This window comes from Chrysemys picta, chromosome 5, assembly GCF_011386835.1.
Source record: "Chrysemys picta bellii isolate R12L10 chromosome 5, ASM1138683v2, whole genome shotgun sequence".
Classification (NCBI taxonomy): Eukaryota; Metazoa; Chordata; order Testudines; family Emydidae; genus Chrysemys; species Chrysemys picta.
The window spans coordinates 100,250,792-100,272,046 of NC_088795.1; the positions used below are offsets into that span (position 1 = coordinate 100,250,792).

Below are 21,255 nucleotides of genomic sequence, written 5' to 3' on the forward strand. Positions count from 1 at the left end.
AGAGCATTTGGAGAATGATGAAAAGACATACAAGAAAGTCTGCAGGACATGATGCAGAAGCAAACAGCTCTGCTGGAGAATACTATGACACTATGTTCAAACCAGCATGCCAACCTAGCCATGGCCTGCAACCTGGGGAGAGCACACGATATTGGGAACCCTCTTTCAGTTCCCCACATGTCAGGCCTTTCCCATGTCACTCCACCCCACAGGACAAGGGGAACAGTTTTGACCCCCTCACCCCACACATTTTTGTGAGCCCATCAACACAAACGTGAGCACTTAGCACTTGAAGCATGGTCTGAGACAAGCGTCATAGTGTTCTCCAGAGGTTTTAAGTTTGTGCTTGTTATGTTGAATCAAACATGGAAAGGAGGAGGAGTTTGGAAGAAGTGCCAGGAAGCCTTTCTGTGTACATATGGCTAGAAGGCCAGTCAGAGTTGTAGCACCACTGTAAACAGTTCTCTTAATAAAGAGCTTCTCATGTTCTTACATGAAACAGCACTCAGGATCTTGCATATTGAGCCCTGAAAAAGGTTTCAGTACAATGTAAAGTTGACAGTGAAGGTTTTGCTTCCTGTTTTTTGTACATATGACTGAGGAGAGACGTGGTAAATCTTGACATCATCTGTGCTACTATCAGAAACAACCATTGTTACACCATCAAATTTGTCTCAGTATTATTTTAAGCAGTTTGACTTTGGTAAACGCTCTACATAGCAGGCAGCTTTACTTCCAGATAAGCCATATGGTCATGTAAGTATCCAATATGTTAAGATGAGCATGTAGACAGTTGTTTGCTTGTACTGAACGTTAGTATCAGTATCTTAATAAAATGCAGTGAGATTCTGTTTGTTAGAAGTATTGAGAATGAGTAAAAATATTCCACTTTATTTATCTGCTTTTTATCTGTGGTCATTATTGATTATAAAAGGAGTTTGCATTTGGAAAGAAATTCACCCCTATGCAGAGGACCAACATGAAGACTTGATATCACTTAAGTCCTGCCTTGAAGGGGTTAAGTGGGACTTAAGTGTTGCATAGGCCTTTTGCTAGCCCTTTGCCCAGGAGTAAATTTCACTTGCTATTGACTTTGTAGGCTGTGTTATGTATATATCCTTCATATTTTGGTGTGTACATGAAGATGCTTTGAACTGGGAGACAAATGTCTTCAGAGAAAGGAGATAAAGAGTATTTAATGGTGAAATGGGCAATAGTGGTTCATGCTGTCTCTATTCATCCCACCACCAGACTCTAGGGGGCTGGTGTTTCCTCTAATGTTGACTAGAATTATTTGAATTTTGAAATTTCAGTGAAAATTTTCATCTCAATGTTGAATTTCAACAAAAAAGGGACAAAAATATAGCAAATATCTTGGCAAATTTCCCCCTTTTCCAACTAGCATAAAAGGGAACTGGAAGTATCACTGCTGCTGCCTCTTCATGTTACCATTCTCTGGTAGGCTGAGCTGCTTCAGTGTTTGACTTTAGCACCCAACAGTGTTATGCGTATGCGGTGCCTGTCTCAGATAACGCTTCACCATAGTTCATACCACAGCAGCATGCTAAATTCAAACACAAGGGACAACAGTGCACAGCTTGGGTCCCTCCACATCCTAGCTGAATCCTCACTTACTATGTCTCCTAACTCCATTTTCCCGCAGCAGTGGGATCACCTTCTTCATATAGATCTATGTTTTACTGGGATTTGGGATCCTCTGCCAACCATGACTCAAATCTGCAGATGAATGGGATCTGCCACTGTTTGGAGGGGGTGTGGGAGTCTCCCTGTCTTGGTTCTTCCTGGGAAATTTCAATATAGCCCTATAGACCAGTCTGAGCTTGATATAAAACCAGCTTCTGCCCTCAGATGCACTCATACAACTCCTATGGGGCAGAATCTGGCCCATATTTTTATAAAACATTGTTTTCCTCAGCAATTACATTTCCACTTCATCCTGTTACTCTTCTGTTGTTACTTTTATTAGCTTTATTTTACATGTATTTTTGCTTTCCTTGTCTCAAAGGAAAAAGGGAACTGAGAGATGAGGGGAAGAGATTTTTTAATAGTCTAATCAAATTAGCCTGGGTCTAATTAGGATTATACCATAGAATACTTGATTATTATTTAAACAAAAATTACTTTAAGGGTGAACTGAAAAGCATTTTACCTGTCTAGAACCAAAGTGCAGGGTTTTATATTTCTCCTGCAACAGTTGATGAGTCACTAATACTTAAAGTCAGGTGTTCATTGCATTAATTACTTGCCTTAGGGTATGTCTATCATCATCCCAGGAGGGGATTGCAGCTCAAGTGGATGCACTGGAGCTAGCTCAAGTACTGGAGCAGTGAAGCTGTGGCAAGCTTCAGCAGGGGTTAGCCCTGTGAATAATTACCCAGGGTTCTGAGTGGGCTTTTGCAGCCCATACTGAAGTGTGCGCTGTGGATTTTTCATTGCTCCAGGACCTGAGCTAGCTAGATTGAAGCTAGCTCGGGTATGTTTACTTGAGCTGCAATCACACCCTGTGAGTATAGTATGGACATACACTTAGATGATAGTAATGCCACCAACATTCTTGGCCTGTTGTTGGGCAACCACCTCTTCAAGACTCTTCATAATGCTGAAAAGTTTGGCCATAAGATCACCACATTGGGCCAGTTTCTATCTCCACAATATCTGTCCCCAGGGTGTTTTTAACCCACAGATCCTGCCTTATGCTGTTTTCCTCCTTGGCCTTTCTTAGAGGTTCTTGGTCTGTCCTGCTGCCACTGCAAGGCAATGCAGGACTGAAACTAGCAGATGTGGGGGCCTTTGCAGTGCCATGAGGTTGGTACTAGCTTTGTGTGGAATACTGGATCATACAGATACATTGACTACACTATGGTCACACTGTAATCACATTGTTCTACACTTTTTGATGTATTGTAGTTGCTGTACTTAGGAGGAGGGACAATTCTTCCCCAAGCTCACTAGTGCACAGTGGGAATGAACACTCAGCACCATCTCTTTGGTGTAGCCTGCTCTCCAACGCATAACTGGCTGGCTCCTTGAGCTGGTGTTGAGGGAGTATAGGGCCATGATTCCACCAACTTTCCTGCCTCTAAACCAGGAGGAGAAACTCCTGTGCTCCTTTGAGTGTAAGGACTGTGCTTAGCTGACCTTTGGGCAGGGCTGCAAGACTTGTGGCAGCTTTGTCACCTACTGTGTCAGGACCAGGCCAATCTAGAACATCCTATGGAAGACTTTAGATCTGCAGATTCTGGATCACAGTAAGATATTCTTATTTACATGAGATTTTTCCTTTAATGCCTAAATACATCAATGCTGTTTCAGTTTGTTTCATTTTAAAGTTTGCTGAGAAGTTTGTATTTGCTCATACCTTTGCGGTTTGTACCTGTATTTTTTTTTAAAGGCATCAGTGTTTGTATCCATCCTACTGAAAAATACTAAATATTTAACAAAATAAAAGCATGAGTCTCTTTGTGCTACTTTACCTTTATACTTAACAGAGAAATTGTCCTTGAGAAATTACCGGAAATAAATAATATGAATTTGATACTAATTTAGAAAAATAATGTGCATGATATCATTTTTATTATATAAACTATGTGGTGAAATTATACTCTACCATATACCCTCATCTCACTAAAAATACAACAATTTAATCATGCCATTTCTTTTTATAGGGTTGGAGTCAGCACTGAGAAATATTAGACAGAAAACACAATTATCAACTCTTCAAAGAGATAGAATAATACTGGAGGAAATCATGGGATCCCCGACAAATATCTTCCTTTTTGCTTGTATCTTTACATTCACATTGTGGAATAATATTCAGCTGTCTGTGGAGAATGAATTTACTGCACACTATTCAAGCAGCTTTCTAGCTTGTGTTCCAAAAAGTCAATCAAGACATACAACAATGTTGGATTTATCACAGAAAAATATCTCTGAACTTCATATCTCAGATTTCAGTTCTCTGCCTGAACTGCAAGTATTAAATCTGTCTCATAATCTAATCAGAGAGCTTGACTTCAATGTTTTCAAATTCAATGAGAAATTAGAATGCTTAGATTTATCTCATAACAACTTGTGGAATATGTGCTGTCAGACTCTTGCTCGTCTTAGACATTTAGATCTTTCTTTCAATAAGTTTAAAACTTTGCCCATCTGTCAGGAATTTGGCAATATGTTGAACCTGGAATACCTGGGACTGAGTGCCACAATGATACGAAAGTCAGACTTCAGAGGTATTACACATTTGCAACTGCATACTGTCTTCCTAACTTTAGAAGACCTTTCTCACTATGAATCCAAGAGTTTGACAGTCTTAAACACAAAGAACCTTCACATTGTTTTCCCAATAAACAAAAACTTTTCTTTTCCCCTTTTGTATGATGGAATGAACACTTCAGAGAAGTTAGAATTGTCAAATATTAGATATAACTCTACAGATATCCCTTTCCCTCCTTTTGCCCCTTTGAAATTCAAGACACTCAATCTGAGGTTCAACAATGTGGATTTGTCCTGGAGTATCTTTGCGCGAATTTTCATGATTGTTTGGTATACACCTGTAGAATATTTCACTGTAAAAAATTTGACCTTTTCGGGATCTATTCAGAGTATGACCAATACTGACTTTTCACACTTATACAATTGGGCACAATCTAACCATTCAGGTAATTCAATGAAAGCACTTATACTGGAGCATATTCGTACTAAGGTTTTTTATTTCTCTCAAGATATTCTGTACAAAGCATTTTCAGATATGAACATTGAAAATTTGACAATATCTGATGCGTATATGCCACACATGCTTTGCCCTTCTCACATTAGCCTATTTCAATATTTAGATTTTTCATACAATGCCCTGACAGATGAGGTATTTAAGAACTGTGACACTCTGACTCATTTGAAAATGCTTATCTTACAGAGAAATCAATTAGAGAATCTTTCCAAGGTGAGCTCCATGACGAGTAAAATGAAATCACTGAAACATTTGGACATAAGTAGGAATTTGCTGTATTATGATGAGAATGAGAACCACTGCCACTGGGTTGAAACTCTGGCTAAACTGAATTTGTCCTCAAACAAATTGACAGACTCAGTTTTTGGATGTTTGCCAATCAACGCTCAAATACTTGATCTACAAAATAACCAAATCACAACGGTCACCAAAGACATTACTGAACTGAAAGCTTTGAAAGAGCTAAATATTGCATTTAACAGGTTAACTGAGCTACCTGGATGTAGTCATTATAGGGGTCTGGAATTCCTGAATATAGAAGAGAATTCAATTCTCACCCCATCATCTGACTTCTTCCATAGTTGTCAAAATATCAGAGAGCTCAGAGGAGGACACAATCCATTCCAATGTTCTTGTGAATTACGAGACTTTGTTAATTTTGAAAAAAAATCAGACGGAAGGTTGGTTGGCTGGCCAGAATCTTATGTGTGTGAATATCCAGATGGCTTAAAGGGAACCCAGCTAAAGGACTTTCAGTTGTCTGAACTATCTTGCAATACAACTCTCTTGCTTGTTATAGCTCTAGTTGTTACAGTGGTGGTAGTGGCTGTGACATCCTTTCTGTGTATCTATTTTGACGTAATGTGGTATTTGAAGATGATGTGGCAGTGGACACAAACAAAACGTAGAGTTCGGAAGAGTCACCCTGAAGATCTGCAAAGCATTTTACAGTTTCATGCTTTTATTTCATACAGCGAACGGGATTCCCTCTGGGTGAAGAATCATCTGATCCCAAACCTGGAGAAGGAAGATGGGTCTGTACAGATCTGTCTGCATGAGAGGAACTTCATTCCTGGCAAAAGCATAGTTGAGAACATTATAAACTGCATTGAGAAAAGCCACAAATCAATCTTTGTTTTGTCTCCCAATTTTGTGCAGAGTGAATGGTGCCACTATGAGCTTTCCTTTGCCCATCACAAATTATTTAGTGAAAGTTCCAATAGCTTAATCCTCATTTTACTGGAACCAATCCCGCAGTATCTCATTCCTGCCAGATATCACAAGCTGAAAGCTCTCATGGCAAAGAGAACATACTTGGAGTGGCCAAAGGAGAAAAGCAAACATGGCCTTTTCTGGGCTAACCTTAAGGTAGCTATTAACACTAACCTACCAGTATCCACTGAAATGATTGTGGTGTAGACCACAAGATAATTTACCAATTCTTGGATTTTATCTGTGTTAATTTTGCTTATAATGCAACTAGATGTGTAAGAAACTCAACCGATTTACTATGGAATTACACGGAATTAACCAAATCACTATCTTGCTCATAGTATTCATGATTGTGAACCCATAAATACATGTAATAAATGTAGAAATTATTATTTTCATTTCTATTAGTGAAATCATTGTGTAAAAAGTGTTCTTATATAGTTTGCCTATTATAAAAGGGCAGAAGAGGAAAATATTCATAATAATTCTACTATTTTAATTATTTTATGCTCAGATGTTCAGGGTGAATTTTTTTCTGGAGCTGTGTTCCCTTTAATACTAGTCATCATTGAAAATAATGGAAATGATGGGTGGGTTGGATGCTTTTTAAGGCTGAAATATGTCTAGAAATAATTTTGTGCTTGACATGTTTTGAAGTTATGGCCTTATAGAATTGCTTGCTTGTATTAAATAAAAAATAAAAGAAAGTTCTTTCTTAGGACTATCATTGGATTTTCAGTTATGAGGCAATCTTAGCTGTACTAAGTAGTAAAAACATAACATAATGGCCACACTGAGTCAGACCAATGGTCCATCTAGCCCAGTATCCGGTCTTTTTACAGTGGCCTGTACCAGATGCTTCAGAAGGAATGAACAGAATAGGGCAATTATTGAGTGATCCATTCTATGCCCGCTTCTGGCAGTTTAGGGACACTCAAAGCTTGGGGTTTCATCCCTGACCATCTTGGTTAATAGCCATTAATGGACCCATTCTCCATGAACTTATCCTAATTCTTTTTTGAACCCAGTTATACTTTTGGCCCTCACAACCTCTCAAGGCAACAAGTTCCACAGGTTGACTGGGAGTTGTGTGAAAAAGTATTTCCTTGTGTTTGTTTTATTATTATTTTCATTGGATGACTCCTGGTTCTTGTGTTACGTGAAGGGGTAAATAACACTTCCCTATTCATTTTCTCCACACCATTCATGATTTTATAGTCCTCTGTCATATCCCCCCTTAGTTGTCTGTTTTCTAAGATGAACAGCATGATGTATTCACAGACTAGTTGCGTTCAATGGAACTATTCATGTGCTAAATGCTAAGCACATATCAAAGGGACTGATTCAAAGCCCATTTATGTCAGAGCCTTTCCCCCATCCATTAAGAAGCTTTCCTATGTAAGGCCTACAGGATTTGGCCCTATAGTCCTCTTTTAATTCTTCTTGCTTTGCTGCACTTAAGCATTCTGGTTGGCCTAGATCTGCTTACAATGGGGGTACAGAATTTCTTAGAAATCTCTATTAATTATTTACTGTATATTAGTTAATACCTGAAGTTATGAAGGAAAATATTTAACATGGTAATACTCAAAATTGCTACAATCTACAGAAATCGGATCAGTCCATAACAGCTTACTTTTTTGTACCTTATTTTTGATGAAAAGAAGTTACTATATATTTTGATAAAGTAACATGGTTTCTATTAGGAATTGACAAAGATATAACAGGAACAAAAGAGTCCTTTACTCTTTTAATTTACCACTTTATTGACCAGATTGCACTTACTTGGAAACACCACAAATGGCTTGTTCATTTATAAAACACATTTTATTTAGGAGATAACTGGCTATAATAAAATAAAATGTTTTATAAATAAACAAGCCATTTGCGGTGTATATATATATAGAGAGAGAGAGAGAGACTACACATAGTTTTGTGGATATTTAGAAAATGTATTACATAAATTGTATTAAAGAAAAGTCCCTTTTATTTACAGAACATCAAAAACAAAGCAAAATATGCATTAAAAGGGGGAATTCCCATATGTTCTAGTCAGCGAGATTTTTGGATTAGCAGAACTGATACTGAATTAACCAGTCTGTTTAATATTTCGATGCAGAAACTTCTCATTTTTGGTAGTTCTCCTTTCAGCTCCAGACAGTGTATTTTAACTTTCATAGCCTGTTCTCTTTGCATGTGTGGGAAACCCACAACTGATTTAGCCACACGGTTTGGAAGGGAGGGGGTGTCACGGAGTATTGGGGAACTCAGGGCCCTGCACCCCCGGCTCCCTGCGATTCACCATGACTCTCAGCCAGCCAGTAAAGCAGAAGGTTTATTTGGATGACAGGAATACAGTCCAAGACAGGTCTTGCAGGCACTGACAACAGGGACCCCCTCAGTTAGGTCCATCTTGGGGTCCCCGGGCATCCCAGCCCAGCCCCCCTTGGGAGGTCAGAGCCATCTCTGCCTCCCAGCCATCTCTCCAGCCTGCTTCCAGCACACTCCCTTCAGCGACCCCTCCCACAGCCTTTGTTCAGTTTCCCGGGCCAAGGAGTCACCTGACCTTCAACCCCTTCCTGGGTTCTCATGTTACACACTCAGGAATGCGCCCCCGGGCAGATCCCATCCTCCAATGCAGACTATCCCAGCACACTCCCCTGTCAGCATTCACAGACCACAGTGAGAACAGGCCCAGTTCGTCACATCTCTCCCCCCTTCGAGACCGAACTGAGCAGGGTCACTTTAGCCAGTGACCTGGGGAAGTTCGAACCTACCCCCGTTCCCATGGATGCCCCCGCATCCCTCCCATTCCTTGGTGAGAATTACACCAGGCCCCTCCAGTTTCACGCCCCCCCTTAGGTTGGGGGTGCTTGATGGCACTCGCAGTTCGCATGTGGGAAGGTTTATGCGGCCTGTGCCCTTTTCCCACCCCCATACCTCTGGGGCTCCAACTGGGCTGTGGTCTTCTCCCAGCGCTCCAGTCTGGAGGTCTGTGCTTTGGGCTCTCTTGGTTTAGAGCCGCCCTTTTTACCTTGGCCACCCTCCGAAAAGGCTCCTCTATGCTGGGCAAGGGTCCTAAAGCTGTTTTCCCCTTGTCCCAGGCCTTCCTCCCCCTCTGACAGGGGTCACAGGATCCACAGTACTGTCGGACAGTAACAAAGACCCCAGGCCAGTAAAAGCTCCGTAGCAGCCTCTGCTGGGTACGCCAGGTTCCCTGGTGCCCTGCGAGGGGAATGTCATGGGCCCGGCACAGCAGCTGGCGGCGATACTTCTGGGGTACCACCAGCTGCCTCCTGATCCCCCCTGACTCCATTTTCCCTGGGGGAGCCCATTCTCGGTACAGGAACCCCTTCTCCCACAGGAACCTTTTCCGGCCACCTCGTCCCATGGTCTGTACCGCATTGAGGTCGGCCAGGTCCCTTATCTTCCGCAAGGAGGGATCTCTCTGTAACTCGGCCTGGAACTCAGCAGCTGGGACAGGGATGGCCACCTGCTCTTTCTCGCCCGCTGGGTCCGAAGCTGCAGCCTCCCTGAGCCGCGTCCCTGGGCGTTCCCTCCCCACCAGGTTAGGGTCCTGCGCCTCAGGCAAGGCACCCCCCCCAAGGCCAGGGCGCAGTGCCCCTCGCCGGCTCTGACCGCGGGTCACAACTAAGGCGGTCTGGGGGCTGCTTGGCCAGTCCTCTAGGTCCCCCCCCATCAACACCTCAGTGGGCAAATGGTGGTGCACTCCCACGTCCTTGGGGCCCTCCTTGGCCCCCCATTTCAGGTGTACCCTCGCTACGGGAACCTTGAATGGGGTCCCGCCCACCCCGGTCAGGGTCAGGAAGGTGTTGGGCACCACCCGATCTGGGGCCACCACCTCGGGCCGGGCCAGTGTCACCTCTGCGCCCGTGTCCCAGTAACCATAAACTTTCTTCCCATCCACCTCCAGGGGAACAAGGCACTCGCTCCGCAGGGACAGCCCCGCGCCAACCCTGTAAACGGAGAACTTTGAATCCGGGGCATCTGGCCCCCCAGAGAAGCTAGCCTGGGGCTCTCCTCCCTCCTTAGCAGGTGGTACTCTGCCAGCCCCCCTTCCCTGGGAATGCTGCCTCTCGCCGGGCTGGGTCTCTACCCAGTCAACCCTCTGTGGGTTCGGCCTGCTCAGTCTGTCCCTGAGCCTGGGGCACTGGGCCCGTATGTGGCCCTTTTGGCCACAGTGGTAGCAGCCCATGTCCCATGGGACCCCTTGAGTGGGTCGGATGGTCCTGATGCCGGATGTTCCCCTCTGATGGGGTTTTTCTGTATTTTCCCACGGGGAGGTCCCATGGTGACTCTCTCTCTGCGTTGTGGTGGGATTGCTCCTTTGGGACTCCTCCCTTTTATCTCCTGACCGGCTCTTTACGAACTCATCGGCCAGCCGGCCTGCCTGTCGCGGGTTCTCTGGCTTTCTGTCCACCAACCACAGCCTCAGGTCAGATGGGCACCGCTCATACAGTTGCTCCAGTACTAGCAGTTTGACCAGGTCCTCCTTCGTCTGGGCCCCATCAGCCCACTTGCTGGCGTATCCTTCCATGCGGGCGGCTAGTTGCAGATATGAGATCTCAGGGGTTTTATCCTGACTCCGGAACCTTTCCCGGTACATCTCAGGCGTCAGCCCAAACTCTCGTAGCAGGGCCTTTTTGAATAGTTCGTAGTCCCCTTTCTCTGCCTCTTCCAGTTGGCGGTACAATGCCACGGCTTTGGGGTCCAGTAAGGGGGTAAGGACCCGGAGTCTGTCCGCGGGATCAACCCGGTGCAGCTCGCAGGCCGTCTCAAAGGCCTCCAGGAAGTCATCCATGTCCTCCCCCTCCTTGTATGGGGCCATGATGCACTTATCAAAGCTCCGTGCAGTCCTGGGTCCCCCCTCACTCACCGCAGCCGGGGGTTCGCTGCCCCTCAGTCTCGCCAGTTCCAGGTCATGCTGACGCTGTCTCTCATTCTCCTCCCGTTCATGCTGTCTCTGTCTCTCTTCACGCTGATGCTGTCTCTCTTTCTCCTCCCGTTCATGCTGACGCTGTCTCTCTTCATGCTGTCTCTGTCGTTCACGATCCTCCAGCTCTCTCAGTTTTAGCTCTTTCTCCCATTCCAGCCAATTCCGCTCCACGGATGCCGAACGTCGCCGGGAGGATCCTCTGCTGGCCGGCGAGCTTCGCCGGGAGGATCCCCTGCTGGCCGGGGGGGTCACGGCGCCTTCGGTATTTGCTGGGCTCCTCCCAACCCTTCCCCTAGGCATAGGAAGGAGGGGTCTCGGGAAGCCCTCAGCAGCCGGCTGACCACTCCCAGCTGGGACAGACACTGGTGCCTGCGCTGCATTTGCCAGGCTGCTTCCCTGAGACACAGGGATCAGTTCATTCGCGCGATCTTCCGCCTCCAGCTGGGCAATGAGCTGTTCTTTGGTGAGCCTCCCAATGTGCAGCCGCCTCTGCTTGCACAGCTCCACCAGGTCGCTCTTAAGCCGCTTGGCATACATCTTCCTGCTGGCCACTCACCGGCCTGTGTGCTCACAGCTCCCCACAGTTCCCAGGGGGACCCCTAGTGTGCCAGCCCTTCTCGAGGTCACCGCCTCTCTGCCAGGGTCGAGCTGCAGACTCCTCCGCCCCTGGGACCACTCGCTGCGATCCCCCCGGGGGACCCTGTTACTGCAAAAGTCCTTCTCGCTGGTCACACACTCCCAGGGGTAATAACCGTCTCTCTCCCACTCTTCAGCAGGCCTGGTCCCCGTCAATCCCCCTTCGTTTTACTGCTCCCCAGTCACTTACTGCAGGAAGCGCCGTCCATGGGGTGCAGTAGATCCCACCGCTGCCACCAGTTGTCACGGAGTATTGGGGAACTCAGGGCCCTGCACCCCCGGCTCCCTGCGATTCACCATGACTCTCAGCCAGCCAGTAAAGCAGAAGGTTTATTTGGATGACAGGAATACAGTCCAAGACAGGTCTTGCAGGCACTGACAACAGGGACCCCCTCAGTTAGGTCCATCTTGGGGTCCCCGGGCATCCCAGCCCAGCCCCCCTTGGGAGGTCAGAGCCATCTCTGCCTCCCAGCCATCTCTCCAGCCTGCTTCCAGCACACTCCCTTCAGCGACCCCTCCCACAGCCTTTGTTCAGTTTCCCGGGCCAAGGAGTCACCTGACCTTCAACCCCTTCCTGGGTTCTCATGTTACACACTCAGGAATGCGCCCCCGGGCAGATCCCATCCTCCCATCCACACTCCCCTGTCAGCATTCACAGACCACAGTGAGAACAGGCCCAGTTCGTCACAGGGGGTATGCTATTGAGGGGAGGATCTGGGGTTGCTGATGTTAGTGTGGCTACATCAGAGGTCAACAGCTTTTCACTTCTGTTGCATGCTATCTTACAATTGTGTCAGAGTTTGGAGGCTTACTCAGAGGGGAGTTTGGCAGAAGTCCCAGTCGCTCCACATGGGCTCAGGTTTGAGATAAGTGAGAAAAACAGATAGTGCAGATCCCACACATTGGGGTTGGAGTCTGTCATAGGGTAGCTGTTCCCATGGATAGAACAAGTGAAGCTCTCCTCGACCAAAAAGAACAGGAATACTTGTGGCACCTTAGAGACTAACAAATGTATTTGAGCACAAGCTTTCGTGGGCTACAGCCCACTTCTTCGGATGCATAGAATGGAACATATATTGAGGAGATATATATACACATACAGAGAGCATGAAAAGGTGGGAGTTGTCTTACCAACTCTGAGAGGCCAATTAAGTAAGAGAAAAAAACTTTTGAAGTGATAATCAAGATAGCCCAGTACAGACAGTTTGATAAGAAGTGTGAGAATACTTACATGGGGAGATAGATTCAATGTTTGTAATGGCTCAGCCATTCCCAGTCTCTATTCAAGCCTGAGGCCTTGGCTACACTTGGGAGTTACAGCGCTGTAAAGGCTCCCCCAGCGCTGTAACTCACTCCTCGTCCATGCTGGCAAGGCATTTGCAGCGCTGTATCTCCGTGGTTGCAGCGCTGCAAGTACTCCACCTCTCCAAGAGGAATAGCCAGTATTGCGTTGCCGCTGCAGCGCTGTGGCACCAGTGTGGCTGCCCAATGCGCTGTGAATGGCCTCCAGAATTATTCGGCAGTATCCCACAATGCCTGTTCTAGCCACTCTGGTCATCAGTTCAAACTCTACTGCCCTGGCCTCAGGTAACCAATCATGTGACCCCCCCTTTACATTCTCCCGGAATTTTAAAAGTCCCCTTCCTGTTTGCTCAGCCCGGCGTGGCATGGAGTTCTATCAGCGAATCTTTCCAGGTGACCATGCCTCCACGCGCCAAGCGAGCCCCAGCATGGAGCAACGGTGAGTTGCTGGACCTTATCAGTGTTTGGGGGAGGAAGCTGTACAGTCCCAGCTGCGCTCCAGCCATAGGAATTATGATACCTTCGGGAAGGTATCAAAGGACATGATGGAAAGGGGCCATGACCGGGACGCCCTGCAGTGCAGGATTAAAGTGAAGGAGCTGCGGAGTGCCTACCGCAAAGCCCGCGATGCAAACGGCCGCTCGGGTACTCCCCCTGTGACCTGCTGATTCTACAAAGAGCTGGATGTGATACTTGGGGTTAACCCCACCTCTGCTCCGAGCACCACCATGGACACTTCAGAGCCAGTGGGGGAAGGGAGGAGGAGGAGGAGGAGGAGGAGGAGGAGGAGGAAAACGGGAGTGATGGTGGTGGGCCGGATGGAGACACCCCAGAATCCCTGGAGCCATGCAGCCAGGAGCTCTTCTTGAGGCAGGAGGAAGGTAGCCAGTCGCAGCGGCCGGTATTTGGTGGAGAACAAACAGAAGAGCAGGTTCCCGGTAAGCGTTTTTTTTTTTTTTTGGGAAGGAATTTTTTCGGTGCGGGCTCTTTGGGAGAGGAGGGTTAGGCATGCATGCCTAGATGCGGAATAGTGCACTGATGTGGTTTATCACATCGCGGTAATCGGCCTCAGTAATCTCCTCGAATGTCTCATCTGTGTGCAATGCGCTTGCGCAGGTTTATTGGGAGAGCCACCGTGGTCCTTGTCCCAGCCAGGCTAACGTGTCCGCGCCACTGTGCCGCGAGGAGTGGGGGGACCATTGCTGCACACAGGCAAGCTGCATATGGGCCAGGGCGAAAGCCGCATTGCAGTAGAAGACCCTCCCTTGCTTCCCAGGTCACCCTCAGCAGTGAGATATCGTCCAGGATGAACTCCTGTGGAAAATGTTGGGACAGTGTTCAGTGTAGGTGCCCCTTGAAGCTGTTGGCTCTCCCCAAGGCACAGAAACCCAGAGGACAGTGCAGCCCTGAAACAATCAGTCCCCTTTACCATTTTGAGGCTCCTGTGGGATATGTGTGCTCTGTTTTGGACGGGAAAATTATGCTATTGTGTAGACCCTGTGTGTTTTCTACTCCTTAAGTGTGGGGGGAATCATTACTCTGTCTGGTATAAACTCTTTCCATTGTGCCCCACTGTCACCTCCAACCCACTTTCCCCAACTTCCGTATTCTACATGCCACCTGCTGCCTCCAACACCAGTATCTTCACCACCCAGCCCTGAAAACCACGACCCTTAACCTCTACACTCAACCCCCATCACCATGCAGTATAGCTGTCCTGAAGTGCAGCACTCACTGCACAGCACACCAGACAGGACATACGCGAATCTATGATTGTACTGTTCCCCACTCCACGCCCTTGTTTCTTTTCAATAAACAATTTTTTTTCTTTTCAATAAATGGATTCTTTGGCTTTGAAAACATTCTTTATTACTGCATAAAGTAAAAGACTCCTTAGCCCAGGAAATAAACAGGCACTGCAAGTCTGCTTGTCTGCTAAGCAGATACTGATTCCTAAAGATTGGAACTACTGCACTTCACTCCCGTGCAGGGCACCAGATATCACTGCTGGTTTTCAGCCTCAAATTGCTCCCTCAAGGCATCCCTAATCCTTGCAGCCTCGCGCCGGGCCCCTGTAATAGCCCTGCTCTCTGGCTGTGCAAATTTAGCCTCCAGATGTTGAACCTCGGAGGTCCATGCCTGAGTGAAGCTTTCACCCTTCTCTTCACAAATATTATGGAGGGCACAGCACACGGATATAACCGCGGGGATGCTGTTTTCGGCCAAGTCCAGCTTCCCATACAGAGATCGCCAGCGGCCCTTTAAACGGCCAAAGGCACACTCCACAGTCATTCGGCACCGACTCAGCCTGTAGTTGAACCGTTCCTTGCTGCTGTCAAGGCTCCCTGTGTAGGGTTTCATGAGCCACAGCATTAACGGATAAGCGGGATCTCCAAGGATCACAATGGGCATTTCAATTTCCCCTACCGTGATCTTCCGCTCTGGGAAAAAAATCCCGGCCTGCATCTTCCTGAACAGCCAAGTGTTCCAAAAGATGCGTGCGTTGTGCACCTTTCCGGGCCAGCCTGTGTTAATGTCAATGAAACGCCCACGGTGATCCACAAGCGCCTGGAGAACCATAGAGAAGTACCCCTTCCAATTAACGTACTCGGATCCTAGGTGGGGCGGTGCCAGAATAGGAATGTGCGTCCCATCTATCACCCCTCCACAGTTAGGGAACCCCATTTGTGCAAAGCCATCCACTATTTCCTGCACATTACCCAGAGTCACGGTTCTTCTGAGTAGGATGCGATTAATGGCCTTGCAAACTTGCATCAACACGATTCCAACGGTCGACTTTCCGACTCCAAACTGGTTTGCGACCGACCGGTAGCTGTCTGGAGTTGCCAGCTTCCAGATTGCAATAGCCACCTGCTTCTCCACTGGCAGGGCAGCTCTCAATCTTGTGTCCTTGCGCCGCAGGGTGGGGGCGAGCTCCTCACATAGTCCCATGAAAGTGGCTTTTCTCATCCGAAAGTTCTGCAGCCACTGCTCGTCATTCCAGACTTCCATGACGATGTGATCCCACCACTCGGTGCTTGTTTCCCGAGCCCAAAAGCGGCGTTCCACGGTGCTGAGCATGTCCGTGAATGCCACAAGCAATTTGGTGTCGTACGCGTTACACGGCTCGATAGCATCGTCAGACTCCTCACTCTCACTGTCACTTTGGATCTTAAGGAATAGTTCGACAGCCAAACGTGACATGCTGGCGAGACTCGTCAGCATACGTCTCAGCAGTTCGGACTCCATTTCCCGCAGACAGATCGCGCTGCACAGAAACCGTTGAAAGATGGCGCCAAAGGTGGACGGAAACAAAGGGATTTCTGGGATGCGAAGCGATGCATCACTGGGCATTGGGACAGGACCCAGAATCCCCCGCCCGCACGCCCCCTTTCCACAACCCACAGCGCCAGAATGGGAAAAGGTGCTCTGTGGGATAGCTGCCCATAATGCACCGCTCCCAATAGCGCTGCAATTGCCGCAAATGTGGCCACGACAGTGCGCTGGGCAGCTGTCAGTGTGGACAGACTGCAGCGCTTTCCCTACTCAGCTGCACGAAGTCAGGTTTAACTCACAGCGCTGTACATCTACAAGTGTAGCCAAGGCCTAAGTTGATTGTATCTAGTTTGCATATCAATTCAAGCTCAGCAGTTTCTCGTTGGAGTCTATTTTTGAAGCTTTCCTGTTGCAAAATTGCCACCCGCAGGTCTGTCATTGAGTGACCAGACAGGTTAAAGTGTTCTCCTACTGGTTTTTGAATGTTATGATTCCTGATGTCAGATTTATGTCCATTAATTCTTTTGCGTAGAGACTGTCCGGTTTGGCCAATGTACATGGCAGAGGGGCATTGCCCTCTGTATGTGTATATATATCTCCTCAATATATGTTCCATTCTATGCATCCGAAGAGTGGAGCAGACTGAAACTGGGAAGCTTCCAGGAGTAGGGGTGCCAGAGATCCCTATCATGGATCACCCTGAAGCCTGAGGCTAAGTAATGAGTTAATTATTCATTAGTGAGGCTTTCTTGATTGTTAAGAAAATAAACCTCCTTGTTGGAGGGGGAGAAGCCTGGCCTAGTGACAGAGTCATTAATGCAGGGGTAGGAGAGAAAATTCAGACTCCGACTCACACAAGGAATATTGATTCATGACATAAGATCACTCTTCCAGGATCCGGGGGGGGCCTCAGGACTTTGAGGATTCCATAGAGGTTAGTTGAGAACATGATTATGCAGGAGTGTCAGACAAATGGGAGTTCTGCAACACTTACAATAAGATATTGAGAGGTGAATACATAGACATTTTATCACCGCTCCACCAGGAAGCTACGACAGACAGTAAGATGGGATGGGACAAGCAAAGCAAGGACAAGCCAAGCACCCAAGGGTGGCTAGAACCTGGAAAAATTGGGAAGCATCTTTTTTAATTTACACAGGTGTCATTTCAGAACAATACCAGGGAAGAAGCTTGGATATAATCAGGAGGGCATATAATACATTTGGAGGCATGGCTTAGTTTAACTATGATGAGCGATTTAGACTGAGAGCTGCAACTCAGACTAGGATTTGATTGGACATCCTGCATCATATGCTGTGGTTGGGATGCATGACACCATGGGGGCCAGGTATTCACACTGATAGTGGCCTGTTTACTACTCAGCATGTCCACCAGAGACTCGATGCTCTGAATAACGTTTGCTGGGCTTTTAATGAGGGTGGGTGTTTTTGGAACATCTACAGATTTAAACAGGGCTACAAGTTGTGTTTGGGGCCTATGCAGCCCACAACTGTTATAGCTTTCAGGGAAGACCCCAGTATGGTAGAAGATTGGGGGGTAAACCCATAGGCGCCGACTCCGCAGGTGCTCCAGGCCCCTTCTCCCCCTCTCCACACCAGTGGGCCCCTTCTCCTCCTCCCCGCCAGCGCCTCCTGCCAGCGATGGGCCCCTGCTGATCAGCTCCTCGCCCTCCCTCCTAGCACATCCCACCTTAATCAGCTATTCAGTGGCGTGCAGGAAACACTGGGGGGAAGGGGAGCAGCAGGGGGCAGGAAGAGGTGGGGCGAGGGCAGGGCTGAGCACGCATCAGGAGGATTTCCCCAGATTCTGGGGAGTGAAGGGGCGGTACCAGCCCCTTCTGGCCCCGGGACGCTGCTTTGCAGCATGGCGGGCTGGCAGCTGCCTGAGAGAGCCGGCTGGGGAGGTGACTTCCACTCCTTGCCCGGCTTGGGTGCCATGGACTGGGGGCAAGCAAGCTGGAGTCCCCCATCCCCTGGCACCCGAACTCGGGCAGTGTGCAGAAGCTGCCTCCCCAGCCAGGTTCTCTCAGGCAGCTGCCGGTAAGTGAGGCAGTAAGGGGAGGCACCAGTCATCTAGGGGAGGGGGCAGAATGGGGCAGGAAGAGGCAGAGCGGGAGCAGAAAGAGGTGAGGCGGGACCTTGGGGGGAGGGGTGGAGTGGGGGCAGGGCCTGGGACGGAGCGGGGGTGAGCACCCCATGGAAATCAGGAATTCGGCGCCTATGGGAAAACCTACCACCCCCTGCTTACACCAGGTTATGAGATTGGGGATGGAGGTCAGGGAACAGGAAAGAGGAGCTGGCAGTGGGGGTATTGGGAAAAGCTTGTCTCCAGTTAAGCTCTGAGTGTTTCAGGTATTCTGTTGAGGTTACCCTAACAAGAAGATGTGGCATATTTATAGGAAGCTTTTATTTTAATCTTTGGCCAGACAGTGAACCCTCTGGACCACACCAAGATGCCTAGTGGCTCCTCTGGAGGACCAGGGGTGCTTATTAGCAGCGAAGGATCCATCGTTGGCATTGGGACAGATGTATGAGGAAGCCTCTGTGTTCCAACTGCCTTCTGTGCGATCTGGACGCTCAAACCTCAAGCCTTCACAACCTCCTCAGGCAAGGAGTTCCACAAGTTGACTGTACGCTGTGTGAAGAAGAACTTCCTTTTATTTGTTTTAAACCTGCTGCCCATTAATTTCATTTGGTGGCCCCTAGTTCTTGTATTATGGGAATAAGTAAATAATTTTTCCTTATCTACTTTCTCCACATCACTCATGATTTTATATACCTCTATCATATCCCCCCTTAGTCTCCTCTTTTCCAAGCTGAAAAGTCCTAGCCCGTTCCAAACCCCTAATCATTTTAGTTGCCCTTCTCTGAACCTTTTCTAGTGCCAGTATATCTTTTTGAGATGAGGAGACCACATCTGTACGCAGTATTCAAGATGTGGGCGTACCATCGATTTATATAAAGGCAATAATATATTCTCCGTCTTATTCTCTATCCCCTTTTTAATGATTCCTAACATCCTGTTTGCTTTTTTCACTGCCTCTGCACACTGCGTGAACGTCTTCAGACAACTATCCATGATGACTCCAAGATCTTTTTCCTGATTTGTTGTATCTAAATTAGCTATTAGATATATTAATAGTTATTAATAACATAGGCCAGCCATCTGCCTCTACCTATATTGGACTTTTAAGAGTACTAAATTATACAGCAAAGAAAACTATCAATATGTCAAAAAATACATATTCTTCTGTACCTTAAAACACATTTACCTTTTCCCAAAGACCTAAAACAAAGTGAAAACATTTAAACAAATGATTATCATTAATTTTATTGAAAATATTGAGGTTACATTTACCAGCACTTATTCTGTCCTATTTACAAGATGTGAAAAGAAGAAGTAAAACATCTTAACTTAGATTTCCTGACCTATGCAAAGCAGTGAAATCAACAAGCCATTTCTTCCTGTTAGCTAATTTCTGGTATTCTGGTTGGTTGAAGCTCTCAAACTTAGTTTTGTTGGGAATCATGATTTTTTATTTTTTTCTAATTTGCAGGTAGCTGGAAAGAGATAATTTGATTCCTGAAGTTCTCTAAATATGATTATTAACCAGTAACATTCTCTTATACTTTTTCTTTCCTCCCACAAAAGTCCAACTCAGAGGCAAAGTGTTAATTTCATTGTTTACATATCATACCCTGCTCTACTGGCATTTATAATACAGTGCAGAGTCCCTCTCAAGGAGAAAACTTTTTTTTGATTTGTTTTTGGAAATGTTTCTTGTAACTTCTTTGTTGTAAATGTAGTTTGTTTTTCTGAAATTGAATAGGACAGTGTGCGTCAGGCCAGGGGATACGCAAAACGTGGGTTCCTCTTGGCTTTGGCTAAATGCCACAAGAATTTTCTTTTCCTCATAGGTTAAGTGAGAAAATATGCTATGGCCAAGAGCTTTAAAAAATAGATGCCTAAAGTTAGGCTCCTAGGGAGAGACTTTCAAAGGCGGATTTAGGCACCCAGCTCTCATTGACTTTTCAATAGAAGTTGGATGTCTAAATGCCCTTCATACCATTGAAATTCTCTCTTTAAGTCATAAGAGGCCTGATTTTTTTCAAGTGTTGAGCACCAAGCAGCTCCCACTAAGACATAGGCAGTGGCTCGCCATGACATTTTTAGTCAGCCATACAATTCTACACTTGCATGCAAAATGGTATCCTCCATGCTGTGACCTTGCTCATACAGCGTGTGCGAGATCACACTGTGTGGCAGATACTATTTTGTTCTACAAAATGGTGTCTTCTATGTCCTATGGAGTCTGGATGGAATTGCCCTGCTGACTCAGCTGGTCATGGGGCATGCAATGCATACACAGGCAGCACACCACTGGTCGTAAACCTTAAGTGGTACATGATATTTTAGTGGTGCCTCACCTTTGTGCTGTCCCCTCCATGGGGGTGAATTTCAACACCAGAGAACAGGGTAAGTGTATTTTATAAACAAAAAATAAATATTTAACAAAGATTCGGAGTACAATCTTGAAAACATTCGGAGATCTGGGTGTACAAAGACTGCATGATCAGACTCTCTGGGGAAAGCTAGATGTACTAGCTGATTAATTTTTTAAATGTCTGATGAAATTTTTAAATTGTAATTAATTCACTTATTTCTTAATAAGTTTGTCGTTTTCCATGTTCATCTGTATTCATATGGAGTAAGGGCGACATCCAGTGGCCAGCTGTTTAATCGTTGTTGAATATTTCCTCAAAAAGAAGAACAGGAGTACTTGTGGCACCTTAGAGACTAACAAATTTATTAGAGCATAAGCTTTCATGAACTACAGCCCACTTCTTCGGATGCATATAGAATGGAACATATATTGAGGAGATATATATACACACATACAGAGAGCATAAACAGGTGGGAGTTGTCTTACCAACTCTGAGAGGCCAATTAATTAAGAGAAAAAAAACTTTTGAAGTGATAATCAAGCTAGCCCAGTACAGACAGTTTGATAATAAGTGTGAGAATACTTACAAGGGGAGATAGAGTCAATGTTTGTAATGGCTCAGCCATTCCCAGTCCTTATTCAAACCGGAGTTGATTGTGT

The 21,255-nt window shown here is 46.5% G+C and overlaps 1 protein-coding gene across 1 annotated transcript; it reads left to right on the forward strand.

Annotated features, from left to right (window-relative positions):
- Nucleotides 1-432: 432 nt before the first annotated feature.
- LOC101948925 (toll-like receptor 1) lies at nt 433-6,686 on the forward strand. The gene is made up of 2 exons (XM_065598155.1): nt 433-756; nt 3,687-6,686. Exon 2 carries the CDS (start codon nt 3,770-3,772, stop codon nt 6,164-6,166), a length of 2,397 nt encoding a protein of 798 aa, XP_065454227.1. The 5' UTR covers nt 433-756; nt 3,687-3,769; the 3' UTR covers nt 6,167-6,686.
- The last annotated feature ends 14,569 nt before the right edge of the window (nt 6,687-21,255 follow it).

Excerpts from the sequence above, each read along its gene's own strand:
- LOC101948925 (XM_065598155.1), top strand. The coding sequence starts at position 3,770 with ATGGGATCCCCGACAAATATCTTCCTTTTTGCTTGTATCTTTACATTC.